Source organism: Salvelinus namaycush, chromosome 3, assembly GCF_016432855.1.
Source record: "Salvelinus namaycush isolate Seneca chromosome 3, SaNama_1.0, whole genome shotgun sequence".
In the NCBI taxonomy this organism is placed as follows: domain Eukaryota; kingdom Metazoa; phylum Chordata; class Actinopteri; order Salmoniformes; family Salmonidae; genus Salvelinus; species Salvelinus namaycush.
The window spans coordinates 66344531-66366198 of record NC_052309.1 but is presented as its reverse complement, the minus strand read 5'-3'; the positions used below and the strand labels follow the sequence as shown (position 1 = coordinate 66366198).

General features: G+C 44.4%; 1 protein-coding gene across 3 annotated transcripts; it reads right to left on the bottom strand.

The window, feature by feature from the left end:
* Positions 1-3303: 3303 nt before the first annotated feature.
* LOC120035163 (suppressor of cytokine signaling 7-like) lies at positions 3304-20396 on the bottom strand. 3 transcript variants are annotated; one of them, XM_038981986.1, is made up of 10 exons: positions 18565-20396; positions 15606-15670; positions 15288-15392; positions 13752-13841; positions 12328-12473; positions 6884-7052; positions 5421-5549; positions 4974-5109; positions 4413-4565; positions 3304-4227 (listed from the first exon to the last, which is right to left on the bottom strand). In XM_038981986.1, the coding sequence occupies exons 1-9, from the start codon at positions 20127-20129 to the stop codon at positions 4436-4438; spliced, it is 2535 nt and encodes an 844-aa protein (XP_038837914.1). In that variant the 5' UTR covers positions 20130-20396; the 3' UTR covers positions 3304-4227; positions 4413-4435. The 3 variants fall into 3 exon arrangements, with proteins under 3 accessions (XP_038837914.1, XP_038837921.1, XP_038837928.1); XM_038981993.1 differs by lacking the exon at positions 15288-15392 and having other exon boundaries at positions 18565-20395; XM_038982000.1 differs by lacking the exons at positions 13752-13841; positions 15288-15392 and having other exon boundaries at positions 18565-20395.
* Between the last annotated feature and the right edge of the window lie 1272 nt (positions 20397-21668).

The following is a 21668-nucleotide window of genomic DNA, read 5'->3' as shown; positions in this document are numbered from 1 at the left end:
TAGGTCAGTTAGGATCACCACTTTATTTTAAGAAAGTGAAATGTCAGAATAATAGTAGAGAGAATTATTTATTTCAGCTTTTACAGTGGGGCAAAAAAGTATTTAGTCAGCCACCAATTGTACAAGTTCTCCCACTTAAAAAGATGAGAGAGGCCTGTAATTTTCATCATAGGTACACTTCAACTATGACAGACAAAATGAGAAAAGAAAATCCAGAAAATCACAATGTAGGATTTTTAATGAATTTATTTGCAAATTATGGTGGAAAATAAGTATTTTGTCACCTACAAACAAGCAAGATTTCTGGCTCTCACAGACCTGTAACTTCTTCTTTAAGAGGCTCCTCTGTCCTCCACTCGTTACCTGTATTAATGGCACCTGTTTGAACTTGTTATCAGTATAAAAGACACCTGTCCACAACCTCAAACAGTCACAATCCAAACTCCACTATGGCCAAGACCAAAGAGCTGTCAAAGGACACCAGAAACAAAATTGTAGACCTGCACCAGGCTGGGAAGACTGAATCTGCAATAGGTAAGCAGCTTGGTTTGAAGAAATCAACTGTAGGAGCAATTATTAGGAAATGGAAGACATACAAGACCACTGATAATCTCCCTCGATCTGGGGCTCCACGCAAGATCTCACCCCGTGGGGTCAAAATGATCACAAGAACGGTGAGCAAAAATCCCAGAACCACACGGGGGGACCTAGTGAATGACCTGCAGAGAGCTGGGACCAAAGTAACAAAGCATACCATCAGTAACACACTATGCCGCCAGGGACTCAAATCCTGCAGTGCCAGACGTGTCCCCCTGCTTAAGCCAGTACATGTCCAGGCCCGTCTGAAGTTTGCTAGAGAGCATTTGGATGATCCAGAAGAAGATTGGGAGAATGTCATATGGTCAAATGAAACCAAAATAGAACTTTTTGGTAAAAACTCAACTCGTCGTGTTTGGAGGACAAAGCATGCTGAGTTGCATCCAAAGAAAACCATACCTACTGTGAAGCATGCGGGTGGAAACATCATGCTTTGGGGCTGTTTTTCTGCAAAGGGACCAGGACGACTGATCCATGTAAAGGAAAGAATGAATGGGGCCATGTATCGTGAGATTTTGAGTGAAAACCTCCTTCCATCAGCAAGGGCATTGAAGATGAAACGTGGCTGGGTCTTTCAGCATGACAATGATCCCAAACACACCGCCCGGGCAACGAAGGAGTGGCTTCGTAAGAAGCATTTCAAGGTCCTGGAGTGGCCTAGCCAGTCTCTAGATCTCAACCCCATAGAAAATCTTTGGAGGGAGTTGAAAGTCCGTGTTGCCCAGCAACAGCCCCAAAACATCACTGCTCTAGAGGAGATCTGCATGGAGGAATGGGCCAAAATACCAGCAACAGTGTGTGAAAACCTTGTGAAGACTTACAGAAAACATTTGACCTCTGTCATTGCCAACAAAGGGTATATAACAAAGTATTGAGATAAACTTTTGTTATTGACCAAATACTTATTTTCCACCATAATTTGCAAATAAATTCATAAAAAATCCTACAATGTGATTTTCTGGATTTTTTTTCTCTCATTTTGTCTGTCATAGTTGAAGTGTACCTATGATGAAAATTACAGACCTCTCTCATCTTTTTAAGTGGGAGAACTTGCACAATTGGTGGCTGACTAAATACTTTTTTGCCCCACTGTATTTCTTTCATCACATTCCCAGTGGGTCAGAAGTTTACATACACTCAATTAGTATTTGGTAGCATTGCCTTTAAATTGTTTAACTTGGGTCAAATGTTTTGGGAAGCCTTCCACAAGCTTCCCACAATAAGTTTGGTGAATTTTGGCCCATTCCTCCTGACAGAGCTGGTGTAACTGAGTCAGGTTTGTAGGCCTCCTTGCTCGCACACGCTTTTTCAGCTATGCTCACAAATTTTCTATAAGATTGAGGTCAGGGCTTTGTGATGGCCACTCCAATACCTTGACTTTGTTGTCCTTAGGCCATTTTGCAACAACTTTGGAAGTATGCTTGGGGTCATTGTCCATTTGGAAGACCCATTTGCGACCAAGCTTTAACTTCCTGATGTCTTGAGATGTTGCTTCAATATATCCACATAATTTCCCTTCTTCATGATGCCATCTATTTTGTGAAGTGCACCAGTCCCTCCTACAGCAAAGCACCCCCACAACATGATGCTGCCACCCCCGTGTTTCACGGATGGGATGGTGTTCTTCGGCTTGCAAGCATCCCCCTTTTCCTCCAAACATAATGATGGTCATTATGGCCAACAGTTCTATTTTTGTTTCATCAGACCAGAGGACGTTTCTCCAAAATGTATGATCTTTATCCCCATGTGCAGTTACAAACCGTAGTCTGGCTTTTTTATGGCGGTTTTGGAGCAGTGGCTTCTTCCTTGCTGAGCGGCCTTTCAGGTTATGTCGATATAGGGCTCGTTTTACTGTGGATATAGATACTTTTGTACCCGTTTCCTCCAGCATCTTCACAAGGTCCTTTTGCTGTTGTTCTGAGATTGATTTGCACTTTTCGCACCAAAGTACATTCATCTCTAGGAAACAGAACGCATCTCCTTCCTGAGCGGTATGATGGCTGCGTGGTCCCATGGTGTTTATACTTGCTTACTATTGTTTGTACAGATGAACGTGGTACCTTCAGGTGTTTGGAAATTGCTCCCAAGGATGAACCAGACTTGTGGAGGTCTACAATGTTTTTCTGAGGCCTTGGCTGATTTATTTTGATTTTACAATGATGTCAAGCAGAGGCACTGAGTTTGAAGGTAGGCCTTGAAATACATCCACAGGTACACCTCCAATTGACTCAAATTATGTCAATTAGCCTATCAGAAGCTTCTAAAGCCATGACATCATTTCCCAAGCTGTTTAAAGGCACAGTCAACTTAGTGTATGTAAACCTCTGACCCACTGGAATTGTGATACAGTGAATTATAAGTGAAATAATCTGTCTGTAAACAATTGCTGGAAAAATTACTTGTGTCATGCACAAAGTAGATGTCCTAACCGACTTGCCAAAACTATAGTTTGTTAACAAGAAATGTGTGGAGTGGTTGAAAAACGAGTTTTAATGACTCCAACCTAAATGTATGTAAACTTCCGACTTTAACTGTATATTTGTGGTAGGGTGTGTTTGGTTGCAGACAATCACAGACAGACAGGTCAATACTCAATCCAAGGTACGTTATATAGCAGCGCACTGAACAGCCAACAATGAGCCTTTTCTATTGGGCGCCTTGGATTGAATCTCGGCCATAGACATAAAGAAAGGCGCTTTTCTCATGTTTTAAATTCCATCAACAGTTTTATTATTATTTGTTCTGGTAACGCATTTGCTCAATAACAGTATAGCAAGAGAATTCCAGTTGGATTCCAGAGTTGAGAGCCAACCATGCTATCCTCCAGTGATGTTACATCACCAAATAACTCTGGTTAGCCACCAACCGCTAACGCCAACGCACAGTATTTACACACACATACAGGCACGCAGACACACACACACAGCCCAGGCAGTCAATTCAAAAGGTGCAGATCAAATCAGTGGCAATCAAATATTTTAAGAGGAAACAACAAAAAATTTGATTTCTCTGTACTTGAGAATGTATCACATCAGAAAAGTGTGTACAGTTTCTCCTCCTTGGCTGACATACAGTAGACAACTTTTTATACTCTGGTCCAAACAACGAGCTGTCCCTTTTCCCAGACCTTTTCAGAGAAGGGGTACAAAAAAAGGTCAAGTGTATCATTTTCCAAACTGATTTGGTTCCATATACTTCGACCCTCAACCTATCGTCTTAGCCTCCATGCTCAAGGGTGCGCTCGTTTCGGTTGAAATGTTCTTCCTACTCAAGTACATGTGACGTTTCCACAACGTTGCAGTGATGTCCAGTCTTAGCTGGGGGGCTTACTGTAGTTAGCACAATGGCAAGTAGTCAGTTAGCTCTTCCAGTTCAGCCCCGGGGTCAGATATCTTCCTCACTGGCCGGGTGGGTGGAGTTTCCTCATCCCTTGCCCCTCCTCCAGTTTCTGTGAGCCAATCAAAAAGGGAGGAGGGTGGATCATCTAAAACCCTGCCCCCAGACGTCCGGATACCGAGTCAACCAAGAGCGCTGATTAGTGCACAGTCTGGCACAAGAGGGTTTGAGTGAGACTGTCCCCAATCACAGTCACCATCAGTCTCAGGTAAGCTGTCCACGTGTATAAAAACCCTGCAACAACAAAGGATAAGGACATTATATACACTGACAAGTGGCCACACTAAACAATGAACACCACAATGTTTTCATTGAAAATATATGGAAAAGTCAATTGTATAATGTACCGAATACAGTATTTCAGTATAAACGTATTTAACAACACTGCTCAATTGGTGGCCCAAGCGTCCATCACTCACTTGATCCAATGATCTTCCAAGTGCTACGTTTGAGACTCCGGCTGGCCAGTCGCCGGTTGGGTGGTCGTGTCCCGCCCCATCTCCTTGATTGACATGTACATCTCCTCCTCAGGATCGTAGTAGTAGAACTTTCGCAGGTAGACTATGAGGGGCCTACAGGAAGAGACGGGGTACATTTTACACAAGCTCTTCCAATACAAAACTGTCTGCCTGTGTGTATTAATGGATAGAAAATATAACCATCCCAATACACACTATCAAAATCTTCCATTATGTCAATATCTTAAAACACTCCCACCATTGTACACAAATCCCAACATCTTGTGGAGCCATTTTGGCCTGCCTATGTGGTTATTTGTTGTGTTGATTATATTTAGTCTGTCTTTGGATGTTTCACTTATTTTGTACACTAGAGGGCACTATATGTCGCACTATATCCTGGGTCACTGGTCTATACAGGCAGGGCAGTGCATGTACATGGGCAGCCAGGAGCTCTTGGATGTGGTCTATATGTTGCGTTTCTATAATGTGGGCAGATCTATGTGTTGTGTTTCTACGTACGTGGGCAACGGGAGCTCCTGGATGTGGTCTATGCGGACCAGCTGGCGAATGCAGAAGCGACAGAGGTGCTGCAGGGACTTGACACTGCTGAAGCGGGACACTGGGTACAGTAGCTGGACCGGGGTCGGGGGGAGGCCTGGAGGAGGAACCATGGTCACACACACAAATTAATGTACATCATTGGCTGGAACACACATCACAAACATACTAAATTCTACCCTAGATAGTGAACTACATCCTCCACCATAAATAAATACAACACTAATTGTGAAAATATAGTAAAGTCAAAACAAACCTAAGGCCTAATTAATTATGACAACCCAGTGCTAAATAGGTGTTAGTAATAGCAACTTTAAAACGGTGCTATATGTAACCTATGATTCAGATCCATATACAGTGACAGAGCTGTCATTTAGCATTCTCCCACTCTGATTGGTAGGTTCTTACCTGGGACCCGTGAGCGCAGGAAGTAGAGGAATTTTCCGTTCTTGGAGTGCATGATGGCCCGTTCGATAAACTCCACCACAGAATGACAGCGGTCCTCAAACTTTGGGTGACACCAGAGGCTGAAGGTTCCTGTGAAGAAAGAGAGAAAAAGACCAATCAATAAGACACGACATAAAATCATCCAACGGCAAGACACATCATGAACTATAAGCTATACAAATAATAAAGAGTTGCACACTCTATATGCACACTCTATATGCGCACTCTATATACGCACTCTATATACGCACTCTATATACGCACTCTATATACGCACTCTATATACGCACTCTATATACGCACTCTATATACGCACTCTATATACGCACTCTATATACGCACTCTATATACACACTCTATATACACACTCTATATACACACACTCTATATACACACACTCTATATACACACTCCCAGTAAATTATTGGGTAAATCACCGATGTTTCGGCATCACTGTGCCTTCTTCTGAAGCTTATAGTTTATTCGCCGTTAGTCAGCACCTCCACATAAAATAATTGTCTCTGGGTGTGCGACAGCTCATGTTTTTGACACGACATGAAACCATCCAATGGCAAGACACGACATGAAACCATCCAACGGCAAGACACGACATGAAACCATCCAACGTGTGTGTACATGGCTTACATCTTCAGTAAAGAGTGCTGCATGAGAGTGCATGTAGAGTAGGGGCGTGCAGAGTAGTCTGACAGAACAGGATCGTAACAGATATGGGCAATTGCTGACACCAACGCAATTTTATTCATTATCAGTGAACGGAACAAAAAAATAATAATTTGGGTGCCAGCGTGCATCTTTAAATAAAGTGTGAGGTGCTACGTGGTTTAAATAACTCAACTGGTTAGTTTGCCTGTCTGTAAAGAAATGGGCGGGTTCTACGTCGATCCTGCTTCTCTGACTGGATAGAGTGAAGCTGTATTTCTCCGTCCACCCGCTTCACTTCATAATTTCACCCGATCACTTCTCCCCGCATGTTTCAGTCTGACCATTTAGATTGCTACTGCCTCCTGTTAGATACTATGCAGATTGCTAACAAGCGGGCCCAGGGCAGGGTGAAAAGATGAACTGCCGATGCGCACTCTGAGTGACAGCAAACGTGTCTAGTCGCTGTACACAGAAACAGACAAGACACCCCTCCGCACGCTGCTCCTCATCTGCAGCTAGTTTGGTCTTTACACGTGCAGGGAGATGGGCATTTTGCCAACATCTACTTAAGCATATTAAACACTTCCACGTTTTTCTGATCACGAGTATCATCCAATTTGACTAGCAACTGTCAATTTACGGATACGATGACAGAGTATAGCCAGATTGGAACACCCCTAACGTAGAGTACCTATAGCGTGTGTGTATGTGCATGCCTGCTTGTGTGTGTGTGTGTGTGTGTGTGTGTGTGTGTAACTCACCTCTGTAGTGCTCCATGCGCGTGTGGTGTGTGACCCCCTGGGAGCGGAAGCTCAGGCTGAGGATGTAGCGGGGGTCAGAGCTGTCCCTCACCAGGAACGCCCCGTCTGGCTTGGCCTTCAGCTTCATCTCCGCATCCTCCCAGTTCATAGGACCCCAGTACCAGCCACACTATGATCACACAGATATAGGCAAATTCACATCAAATATAAGTTTGGACACCTGCTCATTCAAGGGTTTTTCTTTATTTTTTACTACATTGTAGAAAAATAGTGAAGATATCAAAACAATGAAATAGCACATATGGAATCATGTAGTAACCAAAAAAAAAAAGTGTTAAACAAATCAAAATATATTTTAGATTCTTCAAAGTCGCCACCCTTTGACTTGATGACAGCTTTGAACACTCTTGGCATTCTCTCAACCAGCTTCATGAGGTAGTCATCTGGAATGCATTTCAATTAACAGGTGTGCCTTCTTAAAAGTTAATTTGTGGAATTTCTATCCTTCTTAATGGGTTTGAGCCAATCAGTTGTGTTGTGACAAGGTAGGGGTGGTATACAGAATATAGCCCTATTTGGTAAAATACCAAGTCCATATTATGGCAAGAACAGCTCAAATAAGCAACGAGAAATGACAGTCCATCATTACTTTAAGACATGAAGGTCAGTCAATACAGAACATTTCAAGAACTTTGAATGTTTCTTCAAGTGCAGTCGCAAAAACCATAAAGCACTATGATGAAACTGGCTCTCATGAGGACCGCCACAGGAAAGCAAGACCCAGAGTTACCTCTGCTGCAGAGGATAAGTTCATTAGAGTTAACTGCACCTCAGATTGCATCCCAAATAAATGTTTCAGAGTTCAAGTAACAGACACATTTCAACATCAACTGTTCAGAGGAGACTGTGAATCAGGCATTCATGGTCGAATTGCTGCAAAGAAACCACTGCTAAAGGACACTAATAAGAAGGAGAGACTTGCTTGGGCCAAGAAACACGAGCAATGGACATTAGACTGGTGGAAATCTGTACTTTGGTCTGATGAGTTCAAACTTTAGATTTTTGGTTCCAACCGCCGTGTCTTTGTGAGACGCAGAGTAGGTGAACAGATGATCTCCACATGTGTGGTTCCCACCGTGAAGCATGGAGGAGGTGTGATGGTGCTCTGCTGGTGACACAGTCTGTGATTTATTTAGAATTCAAGGCACACTTAACCAGCATAGCTACCACAGCATTCTGCAGCGATATCCCATCTGGTTTGCGCTTAGTGGGACTATCATTTGTTTTTCAACAGGACAATGACCCAACACACCTCCAGGCTATGTAAGGGCTATTTGACCAAGAAGGAGAGTGATGGAGTGCTGCATCAGATGACCTGGCCTCCACAATCAATATATTTAGATTTGTTTAACACTTTTTGGGTTACTACAAGATTCCATATGTGTTATTTCATCCTTTTGATGTCTCCACTATTATTCTTCAATGTAGAAAATAGTAAAAATAAAGAAAAACCCTTGATTGAGTAGGTGTGTCCGAACTTTTTTTACATGCATATCTAAAGACCAGAAGTATTAGAAGTATCTGCCTGTGTTACAGGATGTGTTTGTTATGATCTTAGTATTATCTAACTGAACCGAGCTCTGGGCGCGTTCGTAAATTCACTCTGGCTATCTACTCTGATTTCAGAGCACTCTCGTCTGAGTGTGCCAGAGCGCAGAATAACTGATGAATTTACGAACGTCCAACACCTATTGAATATGGCCGGTGCCAGTAAACGTTGGGGAAAAAAGCTTAATTAAATTGTTGCCAGCATCACAGTTAGTCAGCAATGTCCTGGATAACATGAAAACAGCCTAACCAGCTCTGTTAGGGCAAGTAAACTGCTCAGAGTGAGGTGTTCTCTCATTTGTGTCTGGAAGTAGCTAGCAAGCTGGCCTTAGCCTGTTAGCTTGGGTGCTTGTCTGCCGTTGTGATTTACGAACACACCCTCTGTGTCTCAACCTAGCTCCGTGTGTGTGTCAACTAGAGGTCGACCGATTAATCGGAATGGCCGATTAATTAGGTCCGATTGAAAGTTTTCATAACAATCGGTAATCTGCATTTTTGGACGCCGATTATGGCCGATTACATGGCCGATTACATTGCAATCCATGAGGAAACTGCGTGGCAGGCTGACCACCTGTTACGCGAGTGCAGCAAGGAGCCAAGGTAAGTTGCTAGCTAGCATTAAACTTATCTTATAAAAAACAATCTTCACATAATCACTAGTTAACTACACATGGTTGATGATATTACTAGGTTAACTAGCTTGTCCTGCGTTGCATATAATCAATGCGGTGGCTGTTAAATTTGTTAAATCATGATAAATTAACAAAAGCGCATTGCCGAAAAAAGCACAATCGTTGCACAAATGTACCTAACCATAAACATCAATGCCTTTCTTAAAATCAATACACAGAAGTATAGATTTTTAAACCTGCATATTTAGTTAAAATAAATTCATGTTATCAGGCGATATTAACTAGGGAAATTGTGTCACTTCTCTTGCGTTCATTGCAAGCAGTCAGGGTATATGCAACAGTTTGGGCCGCCTGGCTCGTTGCGAACTAATTTGCCAGAATTGTACATAATTATGACATAGCATTGAAGGTTGTGCAATGTAACAGCAATATTTAGACTTAGGGCTGCCACCCGTTCGATACAATACGGAACGTTTCCGTATTTCACTGAAAGAATAAACGTTTTGTTTTCGAAATTATAGTTTTCCGGATTTTACCATATTAATGACCAAAGGCTCGTATTTCTGTGTGTTTATAATTAAGTCTATGATTTGATATAGCAGTCTGACTGAGCGCTGGTAGGCAGCAGCAGGCTCGTAAGCATTCATCCAAACATTACTGCGTTTGCCAGCAGCTCTTAGCAATGTTTGAAGCACAGCACTGTTTATGACTTCAAGCCTATCAACTCCTGAGATTAGGCTGGCAATACTAAAGTGCCTATTAGAACATCCAATATTCAAAGGTATAGAGAGAAATAGTCAACGCGTCATAATTCCTTTAATAACTACAACCTAAAACTTCTTAACTGGGAATATTGAAACACAGCTTTCATATGTTTGAGCAAGGAACTTAAACGTTAGATTTTTTACATGGCACATATTGCACTTCTACTTTCTTCTCCAACACTGTGTTTTTGCATTATTTAAACCAAATTGAGCATGTTTCATTATTTATTTGAGACTAAATAGATTTTATTTATGTATTATATTAAGTTAAAATAAATGTGTTCATTGTTCATTCAGTATTGTTGTAATTGTCATTATTACAAATATATATATAAAAATAAGCTGATTAATCGGTATCGCTTTTTTTTGGTCCTCCAATAATAGGCATCAGTGTTGAAAAATCATAATCGGTCGACCTCTAGTCTCAACCTAGCTCCGTGCACGCGTCTCAACCTAGCTCTGTGTCTATACTCAGTCTTGTCTCAGGGTAGTAAGTTTAAAACATTTTTTTATTTTATTTATCCGTTATTTTACCAGGTAAGTTGACTGAGAACACGTTCTCGTTTACAGCAACGACCTGGGGAATAGTTACAGGGGAGAGGAGAGGGATGAATGAGCCAATTGTAAACTGGGGATTATTAGGTGACCGTGATGGTTTGAGGGCCAGATTGGGAATTTAGCCAGGACACCGGGGTTAACACCCCTACTCTTACAAGTTGGTGGTCTGTTGATATCCCTCTAGTGGTGTGGGGGCTGTGCTTTGGCAAAGTGGGTGGGGTTATATCCTGCCTGGTTGACCCTGTCCGGGGGTATCGTCGGACGGGGCCACAGTGTCCCGACCCCTGTCTCAGCCTCCATTATCTATGCTGCAATAGTCTATGTGCCGGGGGGCTAAGGTCAGTCTGTCCTATCTGGTGAAATTTACCTGTCTTATCTGGTGTCTGGTAATTCTACAATTTCCTCTGAATGCTCGGCTATGAAAAGCCAACTGACATTTACTCCTGAGGTGCTGACCTGTTGCACCCTCTACAACCACTGTGATTATTATTTGACCCTGCTGGTCATCTATGAACATTTGAACATCTTGAGGAATGATCTGGCCTTAATGGCCACGTACTCTAATCTGAACCCGGCACAGCCAGAAGAGGACTGGCCACCCCTCAGAACCTGGTTCCTCTCTAGGTTTTTTCCTAGGTTCCTGCCTTTCTAGGGAGTTTCTCCTAGCCACCGTGCTTCTACATCTGCATTGCTTTCTGTTTGGGGTTTTAGGCTGGGTTTTTGCTGATGTAAAAAGGGCTTAATAAATACATTTGATTTGTCTGAACCTAGCATTGTGTCTGAACCTACTGTAGCACCGTGTCTGAACCTAGCACCGTGTCCAATGTTCTCTCATTTTTTCCCCCAGTACTGAACACATTTTTAGGGCCTGCTGAGCGCAAACTTGTGAAAATTCTGTGCAACTGTGGTTATTTGATCCTAATGTAGGCCTATCAGAGTGGCCTGCCATAAAAAAACAATGGCGAAAATGCGTCCCATAACATTTTAACATGGAAATAGCTGTTCCATCATTCAGCCTACAGTAATAGCCGATGTGTGGTGTTCAATGAAGACCTACATTCCATGTGACTTTTGGAAAAAATATGCAGGGCTTGACATTAACCTGTTTATCCACTTGTCCTTCAGATCAGGAGGTGACTGAAAATGTGCTATTTGATGCAAGAAACCACTTTACAAAATAAAAGTAATTATTCCCATACCATTATTACAGAGAATCAGACAAATGATGCTACCTTTTGCCTATTACCTACTTAGCTTAATCAAGCCTGTCTCAAAATACAACACTGCCCCTTTAAGACAGAAAAAAAATGTCTTTACCTGACTCGCTTTTGTGCTCTTGTAGGAAGCAACCACTCCCCCATTGCTGACTACCTATAAATGGGCAAATAACTCACTTACTAGCAAAGATTATGAACAAATGTGCACATCTATGTGCATATCTACTCACGACCACTCATGGTGTAAACACTGTCCAGTGCAAAGTGAATGACACAGATCCATATATGGCAAAGGTCTATTTGCACATTGGGATACTGCAGCTCTGATTGGTTTTGCCGGTGTGTAGAGTACAGGCTCAGTCGTGCCTGTCAATGCAATAGAATCCTACTCCGGTGTGTTCTGCCTACAAGAAAATCTCTTGCATAGTTAGTTTTGCATACTAAGTCTTGCATAGTTCATTTTCTTTCGCTATGTTGAATTGAAAGTGGTTAATATTGGCAATTCAAGTTCAATCTCATGCTTCTCTGCGCGGGCTGATATTTCTTATGCGCGGCAGTCCCGGGGGAGCTGCGCGCCCGTACGCAGCTTAGAGGGAACATTGTCTGAACCTAGCACTGTGTCTGTAAGAATGTCAATGTGCCTATGTACACGTGACATGTCCTACTTTTTCCAGTTCTCGGAGGCTGGTGGCAAAGCTGCTGGCATCGGGGCGGCTCAGTGGGCACAGCAGTGGGCGCTGGTCCACCCGAGACGGGTTCTGAACGTCGCCAGGCAGCGGGATGGGCCGGGGGAGACCCCGCAGGAACGTATCTGAAACACAGGGCCACACACTCAGATCCAGGGTTCATCCTTCACTCTTACTGGTCGCTATGAGAACATTAGGTAAAAAAATATATATATGTTTTTTTAAAAGGCATTAGAAACACATGGTATTTCCAGAAATTGTTGCCAAATTAGCCATAAATTCACCCTGCTTAAAAGAAACATGAGCAAGTGTGTACCTCAGGGTAAGCGCTTGTGCGTCATTGTCCTGACTATGTGACCTAACAAACAAAAAAATTGGAGCCTCCGTTATAGGTTAAATTAGTGTGTGGAATGACACGTCTGTGATAATATAACGAATAAGTCTGTATCATGCATGTACTGGAGTAGCCTATAAGTTAATCTCTCTCTCAGGTACAGACGGCCATCAAATGGATACAGTCACTTCATCTGCCTCGGTCTCTGACAATCTCACCAGTCTGTCTGAATATAATCACCAAATCATTCAACCAGACACGTTTTAACATCATGCAAATTGACCAGGCTTAACTGGGCACAAGCATACGTTCCGTGTGCACAATGTGATATCTACGATTAAACTATAATTTCGCCATTTTCAGGAGATGGTCATCAATGCAATCCTTTTCCTGAAATGATAATGAGTATCATTATCTGCCTATTTCTAAATCTCGTTCTTCATTAGGGATCCCCATGTTACTTTTCCTTCCCTGCTGCCTCTGATCCCACCACTTTGCCAAGGCCTTTCTTTGAGCCGACCCTATTAAAGCAAGAGAAATGGTCCTGTAAACCTGCAGGGGCTTATTCAGGAGGTTGCAATGTTTCACAATGTTCAAATACCAATGTAGAAGGATATCTGACTCTGCGTCAGAATACGGAAATGCGTCAGCTCTACCTACACACTATAATTTCTGATTATATAACGTAGCTCAGTAGATAATACAATACCAATGCTAGTAGTCTGTATGTGCATATGCAAATGGTTACAGAAGGAAGAAGAAACCCTGTCAGGGAAAGCAATAATATCCCAACCATGAACCTGACTGTAGCAGAATATCTGTTAACCAAACGTATTAAAGTGTCCAGAAACAATACTGGCCTTGCACCAACGCAATTACAACATACTTTATAACAATGTAAAAACAGCCTACCCACTGAAATTAGTTAGACATATCACAGTATAATAGAAATGTTTAAGAAGGGTACATAGTCTATGATTTTTCAATTCTCCAGCCTGTCTTTATGAGTCTCTCTCTGTGCCCCACTGGTAAGCCCCCTTGACCTCTCTTGCCCCGGCTTTGCTCTTACCATTGAGGCTGAAGCTATGCTGGATGAAGGCATGGGAGGGATGAACGCCACTCTCTAGGAAAGGCCCAGGCTGCGGCCCACCAAAGTCATCTGGAACAGAGCACAGGCTTTAAGAGGCCAGCCACCACCCTGAACTTTACGGAGATCAAAATGGCAATATGGGCTTCCTCTCCCTCTGGCTTCCTTTCAAGTTGATCATACTGACGGCTGAACGTCACACTATAAGATAAAGGACTGGTGGTGGTCACATTGTACAGGAAGCACTTTGCCTCAAAAGAACCACAATGAATGTCTCACAACCAAACTGGGTACTGTTGGTGTCAGAAGTGGGATCCCGACACACAGTGATGTTACAATCAAGCCACAGAGCGAAAGTGACACCAGGCAGAACATATGAAGAAAGCAGTGACAGATCACCAAGCTGGACAGACATTGACATAGCAAGGCATCGAGCAAATACCCATCTGTACCCCCATTCCCTTAGTCTCATTTGTCCTCCAAAATGTTGCTGGAGCTCCAGTATCGTCATCCTACATGAAATGGACAAAACCTCTATCACAACCTGGATGTTAAGCCCCTAATGATTGTCGTGTGTTGAGGAAGTGTGGCCGGAAGCCCAGGCAGAGGAACCAGAATGGCTTTAGTAGCTAGAGGCATAGGTATGAAGTAGGCTAATAGGGAAACGTGGGATCTTTAGTCATACAAAAATGACCTGTACCTTAGCAACGCAAGCGCTCTCCGGACCGTTGTCTGATACTGACTGCATCGCGACTTGTGTGTATCTTCAGTCTGATGACGGTCTCAGCCTTGGCATCGACCACATTACTAATGCTAATTGGGTGCTAACCTACTAGAACATGGTCTAAAGAAAGAAACCCACACCTCGTCTGAGGCCAACACAGCCAACAGAAAGAGGAACAGAGAGAGGACTCCGTTGCAATACAGACAGGAACGCTAGGAGCAACACACACACACACACACACACACAGAGACAAACAGACAGACAGACAGACAACTGAGTGCTTCTTAAAACAAATTCAGTTCTGCAATTCTGACCCTGTTCCATAAGTCACAAGGCCTAATGCATTTGAAGTCACAGAAAACCAACGAGTCATTGTTGTACTGCAAACCCAAGTGGCACCGAACCATACATGTTTTAGTGTCTGTCCTATCACGTATATTCCTATTGAGTTTCTGAAATTGGTTTACACAGTGAACCGTTACAAACATGCCAACTATAAAACATTGAGGCAGCAACTACTGCTACTGAGATTGGAGAAACTACCCATGCTTAACTCCTGACCACCTTTTCTAACCCGCCTAGATATTTTTTTGATTTATTATAAACGTCTGTCCCTTACACAAATCCTCAATGTACTTTTGTATTTGCATCAATGTTTTTGTGGAAAACGAGAAAAGCCCAGGAAAAAAAAGAAAGTGAAAAGGGGCAGCCCAGCAGCAGATGGAGAAGAAGAGGGTGACGGGACAGAAGAAACGCCAAGGAAATAAATGTAAGCAAGAAAGAGAGGAAAGTACCCAGCAGACTGAGGCTTCGTCTGGGCGGAGGCGGTGGTGTCGGGGGGTGCAGAGAGTTCACCCCTCTACGAGAAACATCCACGTCTACCAGGGACACAGTCTCACCTGGAAGGAGAGATCCAGGGACAGAAAATGAGAAAGAGAGAGAGAAAAAAGATGAAGAGATATAGGATCTAGGTACATAAGTGTACATGCGTATGTGAGTCGCACACACTCTCCCGAGCACAAGCAACCCATTACCAACCCATATACGTCGACATAAAGCTTACGCCACAGTCAGAAATAGAAGCGCACAAACACTCAAGTACACACAATTACCGGTGAAGGCAGGACCGAAGGCCAACGGAGAGAAGGCACTTTGGGGCCTGGAGAGCTGGAGTTTGCTGTGGAGAGAGAGACAGACAGAGGGTCAAACATAAGAGAAGCCCGTATATAGTCCTAAGAACCAGTATTATCCAATAGACTTCAATCCCACAACATTCATTTTGAACCATCTCTCTCAGCCTCATGTCTTTTTAACCCTTCTACTGTATGAAACCAGTGGCCTATTTCTCAAGGGTACACCGTGTCTCAACACCAAGGACTGAGATCCATCTCTGGGATGTGGTGGGTCAGACGCTTACCTCTGGCTGGTGGACCTGACCAGTCATGATCTACCGGACTGCCCTCGAATCGGCTTGTTTCTTTTTTAAGCAGAGCCACTCACACTGACCCTGTGAAGTCAGCAGCCAGCGATGCAAAATGATCATTGAGGGTCTTGAGGGTGTTGTCTATTCCAACAGACTTGATTGGTTAAAAATGAAGTCAGTTGTGCCTGCTTGATGGTTTTGCATTTCAGTTGTCATTATTTGAGCATCAGTTTATTTAAACAGCAGTTGCATAAAAAAAATATATAGCCTATTTTCTGAAGCAAGAAGACATCGTTAAGATTTACGCTATTAAACTGATACATAGAAGCACAACGAGCTCCTCTGATTACACGGTCCTTCGTTGATTGGAGCATTTCTGTGCTGTAACTTCTTGTTTGGATAGTCATCCTTAGCTTAACTCTTCCCCCTAAAACACAGCACCACTCCACAGTTTTTCACATTTGGGGATTTTTTAGGAAGCTTCTGGAAGGCCTGGCTGGGTGATAGCTGTGCCTTGCTGACTGCCAGATTCCTTTGCTCTGTGCAGCGGGGGCCAGCTTGTGTGTGTGTGTGTGTGTGTGTGTGTGTGTGTGTGTGTGTGTGTGTGTGTGTGTGTGTGTGTGTGTGTGTGTGTGTGTGTGTGTGTGTGTGTATGTGTGTGTGTGTGTGTGTGTGAGAGAGAGAGAGACAGTGCTAGTGGGGAAAACCCAGCATGCCGCATGAGCTAAGCCTGATGCACAGCAGGGCAAACAGCAGCTGATATTCACCCCCCGCCACCTACAAACTCCTTCCCACAATCCTACCTCCCTCCCCACACCCTTTCCCCTCGCTTAAAAGAGGAGCCATGTTTGCCGAGAGCAGGGAAAGAGGAAACTGCCTGGAGTGGAACACTGGTTCCCCATGATGTTCAGTAACGGCACATCTCAGGTTTGTGCATACTGAATAAAAGGAAACATGAGAACACAGTTGAGACTACAGGAACTCGTGGGAGCCGTGCTCAGACAGACAGGCATGATGATGACTGGCTGGGTTAGATCAGGAACCGTGAACCTGGCCTAGATTTGACTACAGCAAGTCAGCCAGTGAGCGTCTGAAGGGTCAAATATAACGCCAGTTGTCCCAACAGTAAAAAAAATAATTTAAAAAATATATAAAAACAAAACATGACTGAAATTAGATATGAACATTTCTCAAAGGACATGTTGAATGAATGCACATGCTGTACTGGCAGTTGGTCCAACATCCGCGGGCTGAACTCGTTAAAACTAGCTCCAACTGTTTCCCCTGACTTTTGACAACATAAAGCAAAACAATGCACTGAGGGCATCTACAAAAGGGAAAAGGCTGTAATGCTAAACTACGTTCACGTCCTTGCTATGGCCAGCTGCTTTCTTTGCTTTCAAAAAGGTACAGCAACATACTGCGTTCATGACAAATTTGTTAGGCCAAATCTACACGGCGAATGGGGTGAACCACATGTCTAAAGGTGGCAACTGGCAACCAAATGGGCACAGTTATACTGTGATGGATTCCTGCTAAAGCTGTAGCCTATAAGCCAACATGGGCCACTCTCTAGATACATTAGGCCTAATCTTACCACGATCCCTCCGACACAAAGTCCTCCAACAGCATGAGGATGAAAACAAGGCATTAGCATGGCATGAGGGATGGTGTGGCAAGCCCATAAGATGTCCCCAGAGGCTTCTGTTGATAACCAAACGGAGTGGGTAGCCTAGGCTACATAAACGACGATGTGGTGAGGTAGCCTTTGCCTGCTGCTCCTGTCTGCTCCTGCTTTCAGCACACACAGTATAGAACCAGGATGATGCCGAGGGATGCCAAATAATACCAGGAGGTGAAATGCAACACGCACTGTATTTTGGATGCCAGAATATCTCAGTAACTATGGAGTATGATGTCAAGGCTATATAATAGCAGGTGTTTACAGGTAACAGTCCTAAACTGCATTTATCTGTGAACAAACAACTATGGCAACATTGGTTGACATTTTGAATCTTCATTGATTTGGTCGTTTAGAACATGATAAAGCCATCATGCCTAAGGGAAATGAAGTTAGTAACCAAAGTTTAATTACTTGGATTCATCACACTGCTGTACTGTAGCATATGGTCTACTCAATAGGCCCAAGTACCAGCATGTTTCTTTAAGAACATGATAAGATAATCACTTTTCTTGTACTGTTTTCAGCGCTAATCATGAAACAGCTGGATAAGAGGAGTACTGTAACGTGATTCTGTTGACGAGGTGAGCTAAAAGCTCTCATATCGAAAATGTTTGTCTCTCACTGGGGAAATTGACTGCAGTTCCACTAACCACTAGTCTACCTTTAGTGCCTGTGGCATTATAATCATCCTTCATTTGGCTCCTAATAGCTTAACTTCTATAATAATAACTCTACTACGCCCACATTGTTTGAGTGCCTCCAGCGCTACAATAATCCCCTGTAAAGCCACTAATAGCTTATAATGATAACTGTACTAGACCAACACCAGCTGAGACCGCAGAGCTGTCGCGCACCCTCAGCCTTTACCACCCTGTCCTCTCCCAGTCCCCCCAGCTAGACCAACACTATTGACCCAGTCAGAGACACAGGGCTGTCCCCTTCCCTTCCCTCTCCTTAACCTCACCTCCCTGTGTCCTGGTCTGTGCTGGTGGATCCAGAGCCCCACACATCCATCAGGCTGCCCCCGGAGGAGGTGGAGGAGGCCAGCGAGGGCCTCTTGTCCAGTAGGTGACTGGAGCCGCTGCTGCTCTTGGTCCGGAATAGTTTGCTCAGACGGATCTTCAGAGAGCCTTTCCTGGACTTCCCTCTGGTCGTCTTCCCGCCCCCTGCCGCCCCCTCTACTACTACGGGTGAGGCGGCTCGCAACATCACCCCTAACTTCGGCGTGGTGGCCCTGCTTTGGGGCTGGGACTGGGAGGTTAGGCTGGGAGGGTCCTGTGAAGGTAAGGTGCAAAATAGGGTGGCGGAGGCTTCTGCTGCCGGCTGCCCCGTGATGTTAGAGGAGGCCAGAGACAGGGACGATGTTAAGGCTGCAGCAGAGCCCAGGGCATCCAACGGGGAGGGACACACCTGGGGGTCACAGGCACAGGACTCCCCGGCAAGCCTGTGTACCTGTCTCATTAGCCCCGTGAGGGAACCGCTTGAGAAAGCCCCCCGCCCGCCCTGTCCCATGTCTGTCTCGCGCTCCTGCCCAGGGACATCACCTTTAAACTCCTCCCCGCTCATCCCCAGGTCCCCCACTTCCTCAGAGTCCAGGCCCTCCAGCACCAGGAGGGCGTCACTGGTTTCACTAGGGTCCTCTCCGGGGCCTATGCCCCCCGTTGCCGAAGCCAGGATGCTCTGACAGGAACAGCGAGGCATCTCTCCACCCTCCTTCAGCAGCATCTCTGAGGCTTGGCCCAGCTCCCCCAGCCTCCGGGCCAGGTTGAGCACCGTGTCGTCCAGGTGGTGGTAGTTCGTGTTCCCTGTCGAACAGGTCTTCTTGGGGTCCAGGATGCAGAAGCGGAGGGACTTGTCCAGGAGCGGAGGCCAGTCCATGGCATCAGTGACCAGGCGGTGCCGGTGGCAGAGCCCATCTCCCTCTCCAGCCAGGTCACCTGCATCTGCAACCACCTTGGACAGCTTCATAATGGGGTGCCACTGAAGCCGCTGGTGTTGCACATCCATATTGTTGTCACTGGTCATCATGACACAGGCAGAACTGGCTTCCTGTTGATCAGCCTCACTTACCTGGAAGCCAGGAGGTTGCTCGAGGCCGCATTCCAAAATACCGTCGCTTGTCCTAAGGACGTTCTGAAACACCATGAGCTGAGCCCGCGAGCCTCTGCCCGCGCCATGAGGGAAATCGAAGCGCTGAGCCACTGCGAAGTCGGGAGGTTGAGGCGCATCAGAAACTATGGGTCGAGTCAGCATCAAGCGGCTGTCAAGGGCTCCCGTCCGGCTCTCGACCTGTGAACTATAGTGCGGGGAGGGATTGCTCGAAATCGCCGGGGCTGCTGTGGGGTTGTTCGGATCAAATTCAAACCCATTGTTGATATTGTTGCCATGATTACCCAAGACAGCTTTCCCGAATCCGGAAACCACTCCACCGCCCGACGTCAAATTATCCTCGTCCAATCGGTCATATTCAGCCGCAGAAACCAAGCGCATCAAGACAAAATCAGGAGACATATCTTGCGCGTTATTCATTATTACGCCTCAATTCGGTACAAGAGGCGCCGCGTACCGTCTCTGTTCTTACATAACATTAAGAAAAAATAAATAACACGGTTGCTGACTGCAAACACATCATTCTACCTAACGACAGCCATTTGAAGTTCCATATTCCTCGTGGAAAAAATCTGATAAATGTATGCGAATAAACAAAAACACATCTAAAACGTTCCGTCAGTATTGCTGACGCCGATTCCCTCTTCGTAGACAACATGGATGTAATGGGTGGCTCGCACACTAGGGCTCGCGGAGCGGCTGCGCAGAGGCGACATCAATAATCTACTTCTTCTGGTAATAAAGGAGGCCCATACCCATACAAAAACTAATCGCTTGGAGAGCGAAAAAAAACGGAAACTGCCACCTGCTGGAAAAATCTGACTTTGGGCCGATTTATGCCTCGAAACGAGTGATAACTGGGCCCAAAATATGTATTCTCCAGCAGGTGGCGTTTTATGTATTTTTTTGCTCACCATGAGTGATAACTGTTTTTTGTATGGAGGTCAGCGAGTATCGAATTTGGTCAACCAAAAATGTAATGGCTTATTTGTTCGACTATGAGTTTCTTAATGAATGCTTAGGTTGTTATGAGCGTACTGATTGATATAAGTAGGACATGTGACTTCCCGGCAACTTTGAGAAAAAAACACTTTATATATGAGTTGTGCCTCTTGTTCTCACGCGTATCTGCCCTCTCATTGGCTAGAATGGTCCCACCTGAGCTTGCCTCCTCTGCCTTCCGTTTTTGAAGACATAACTTTCCATTGTTAGAGCGGACACTTGAGTATCTGGTCAATATAATAGATAACCTGTCTCTGCCCATGCCCTGAACGCTTCCTGAAGTAGAAAGGACCCCAAAAGCCCATAAGATTCTGCTTCCGTCACACCTATTGGTTAGGGCGTTGTGCCAGTAACCGAAAGATTGCTGGATCGAATCCCCGAGCTGACAAGGTAAAAATCGGTCGTTCTGTCCCTGAACAAGGCAGTTCCGTCATTGTAAATAAGGATTGCTCTAAACCGACTCGCCTAGTTAAAAGTTACATATAAATAAAATAAAAACCTCTTCTACTTCCTGCGCTTTCTTTGGAACAACGCACTATTTAAAGATTTCTACTTAGTGTGCTCTTTGACCCTGGTCCTCGAGCCTTTTAGGTGACTGTCCAACAACGTCACCGGTTGCTGCTCTGCTCAACCCTGATGTTATCGCTCTCTTCAGGTCAAGTATAAATGAACCACCCGGTTTATTATTACACTAGGTGCATTGTATCTCTCTTAGAAAATGTAGCCTCCACAATGAGTCGAGTTCTGCATTTCACCCGTTAATAAGGAGTCACATTTCAGGCTAAATCAGTATGGCAGGTTTACGAGACAGCACTGTACCATTTCAACATTTAAATTGAGTTGTGGGGAAACAAAACCAACACTTGCAGTTCAGTCAGCTAGGCACTAGATGTGACCTGATACCTGATAATAGATTGTATATGGTAGTTGACAGTGTACTGCACTTCCATGTTTCTT

What these genes read in the sequence shown, in the direction of transcription:
- LOC120035163 (XM_038981986.1), bottom strand. Translation starts at nt 20,129, where the DNA reads ATGAATAACGCGCAAGATATGTCTCCTGATTTTGTCTTGATGCGCTTG. An exon ending in ACAGACCAGGACACAGGGAG is followed by an intron (nt 15,671 to 18,564) that starts GTGAGGTTAAGG and finishes CTCTCTCCACAG; the next exon opens with CAAACTCCAGCTCTCCAGGC. An exon ending in CTTCGGTCCTGCCTTCACCG is followed by an intron (nt 15,393 to 15,605) that starts GTAATTGTGTGT and finishes CTCTCCTTCCAG; the next exon opens with GTGAGACTGTGTCCCTGGTA.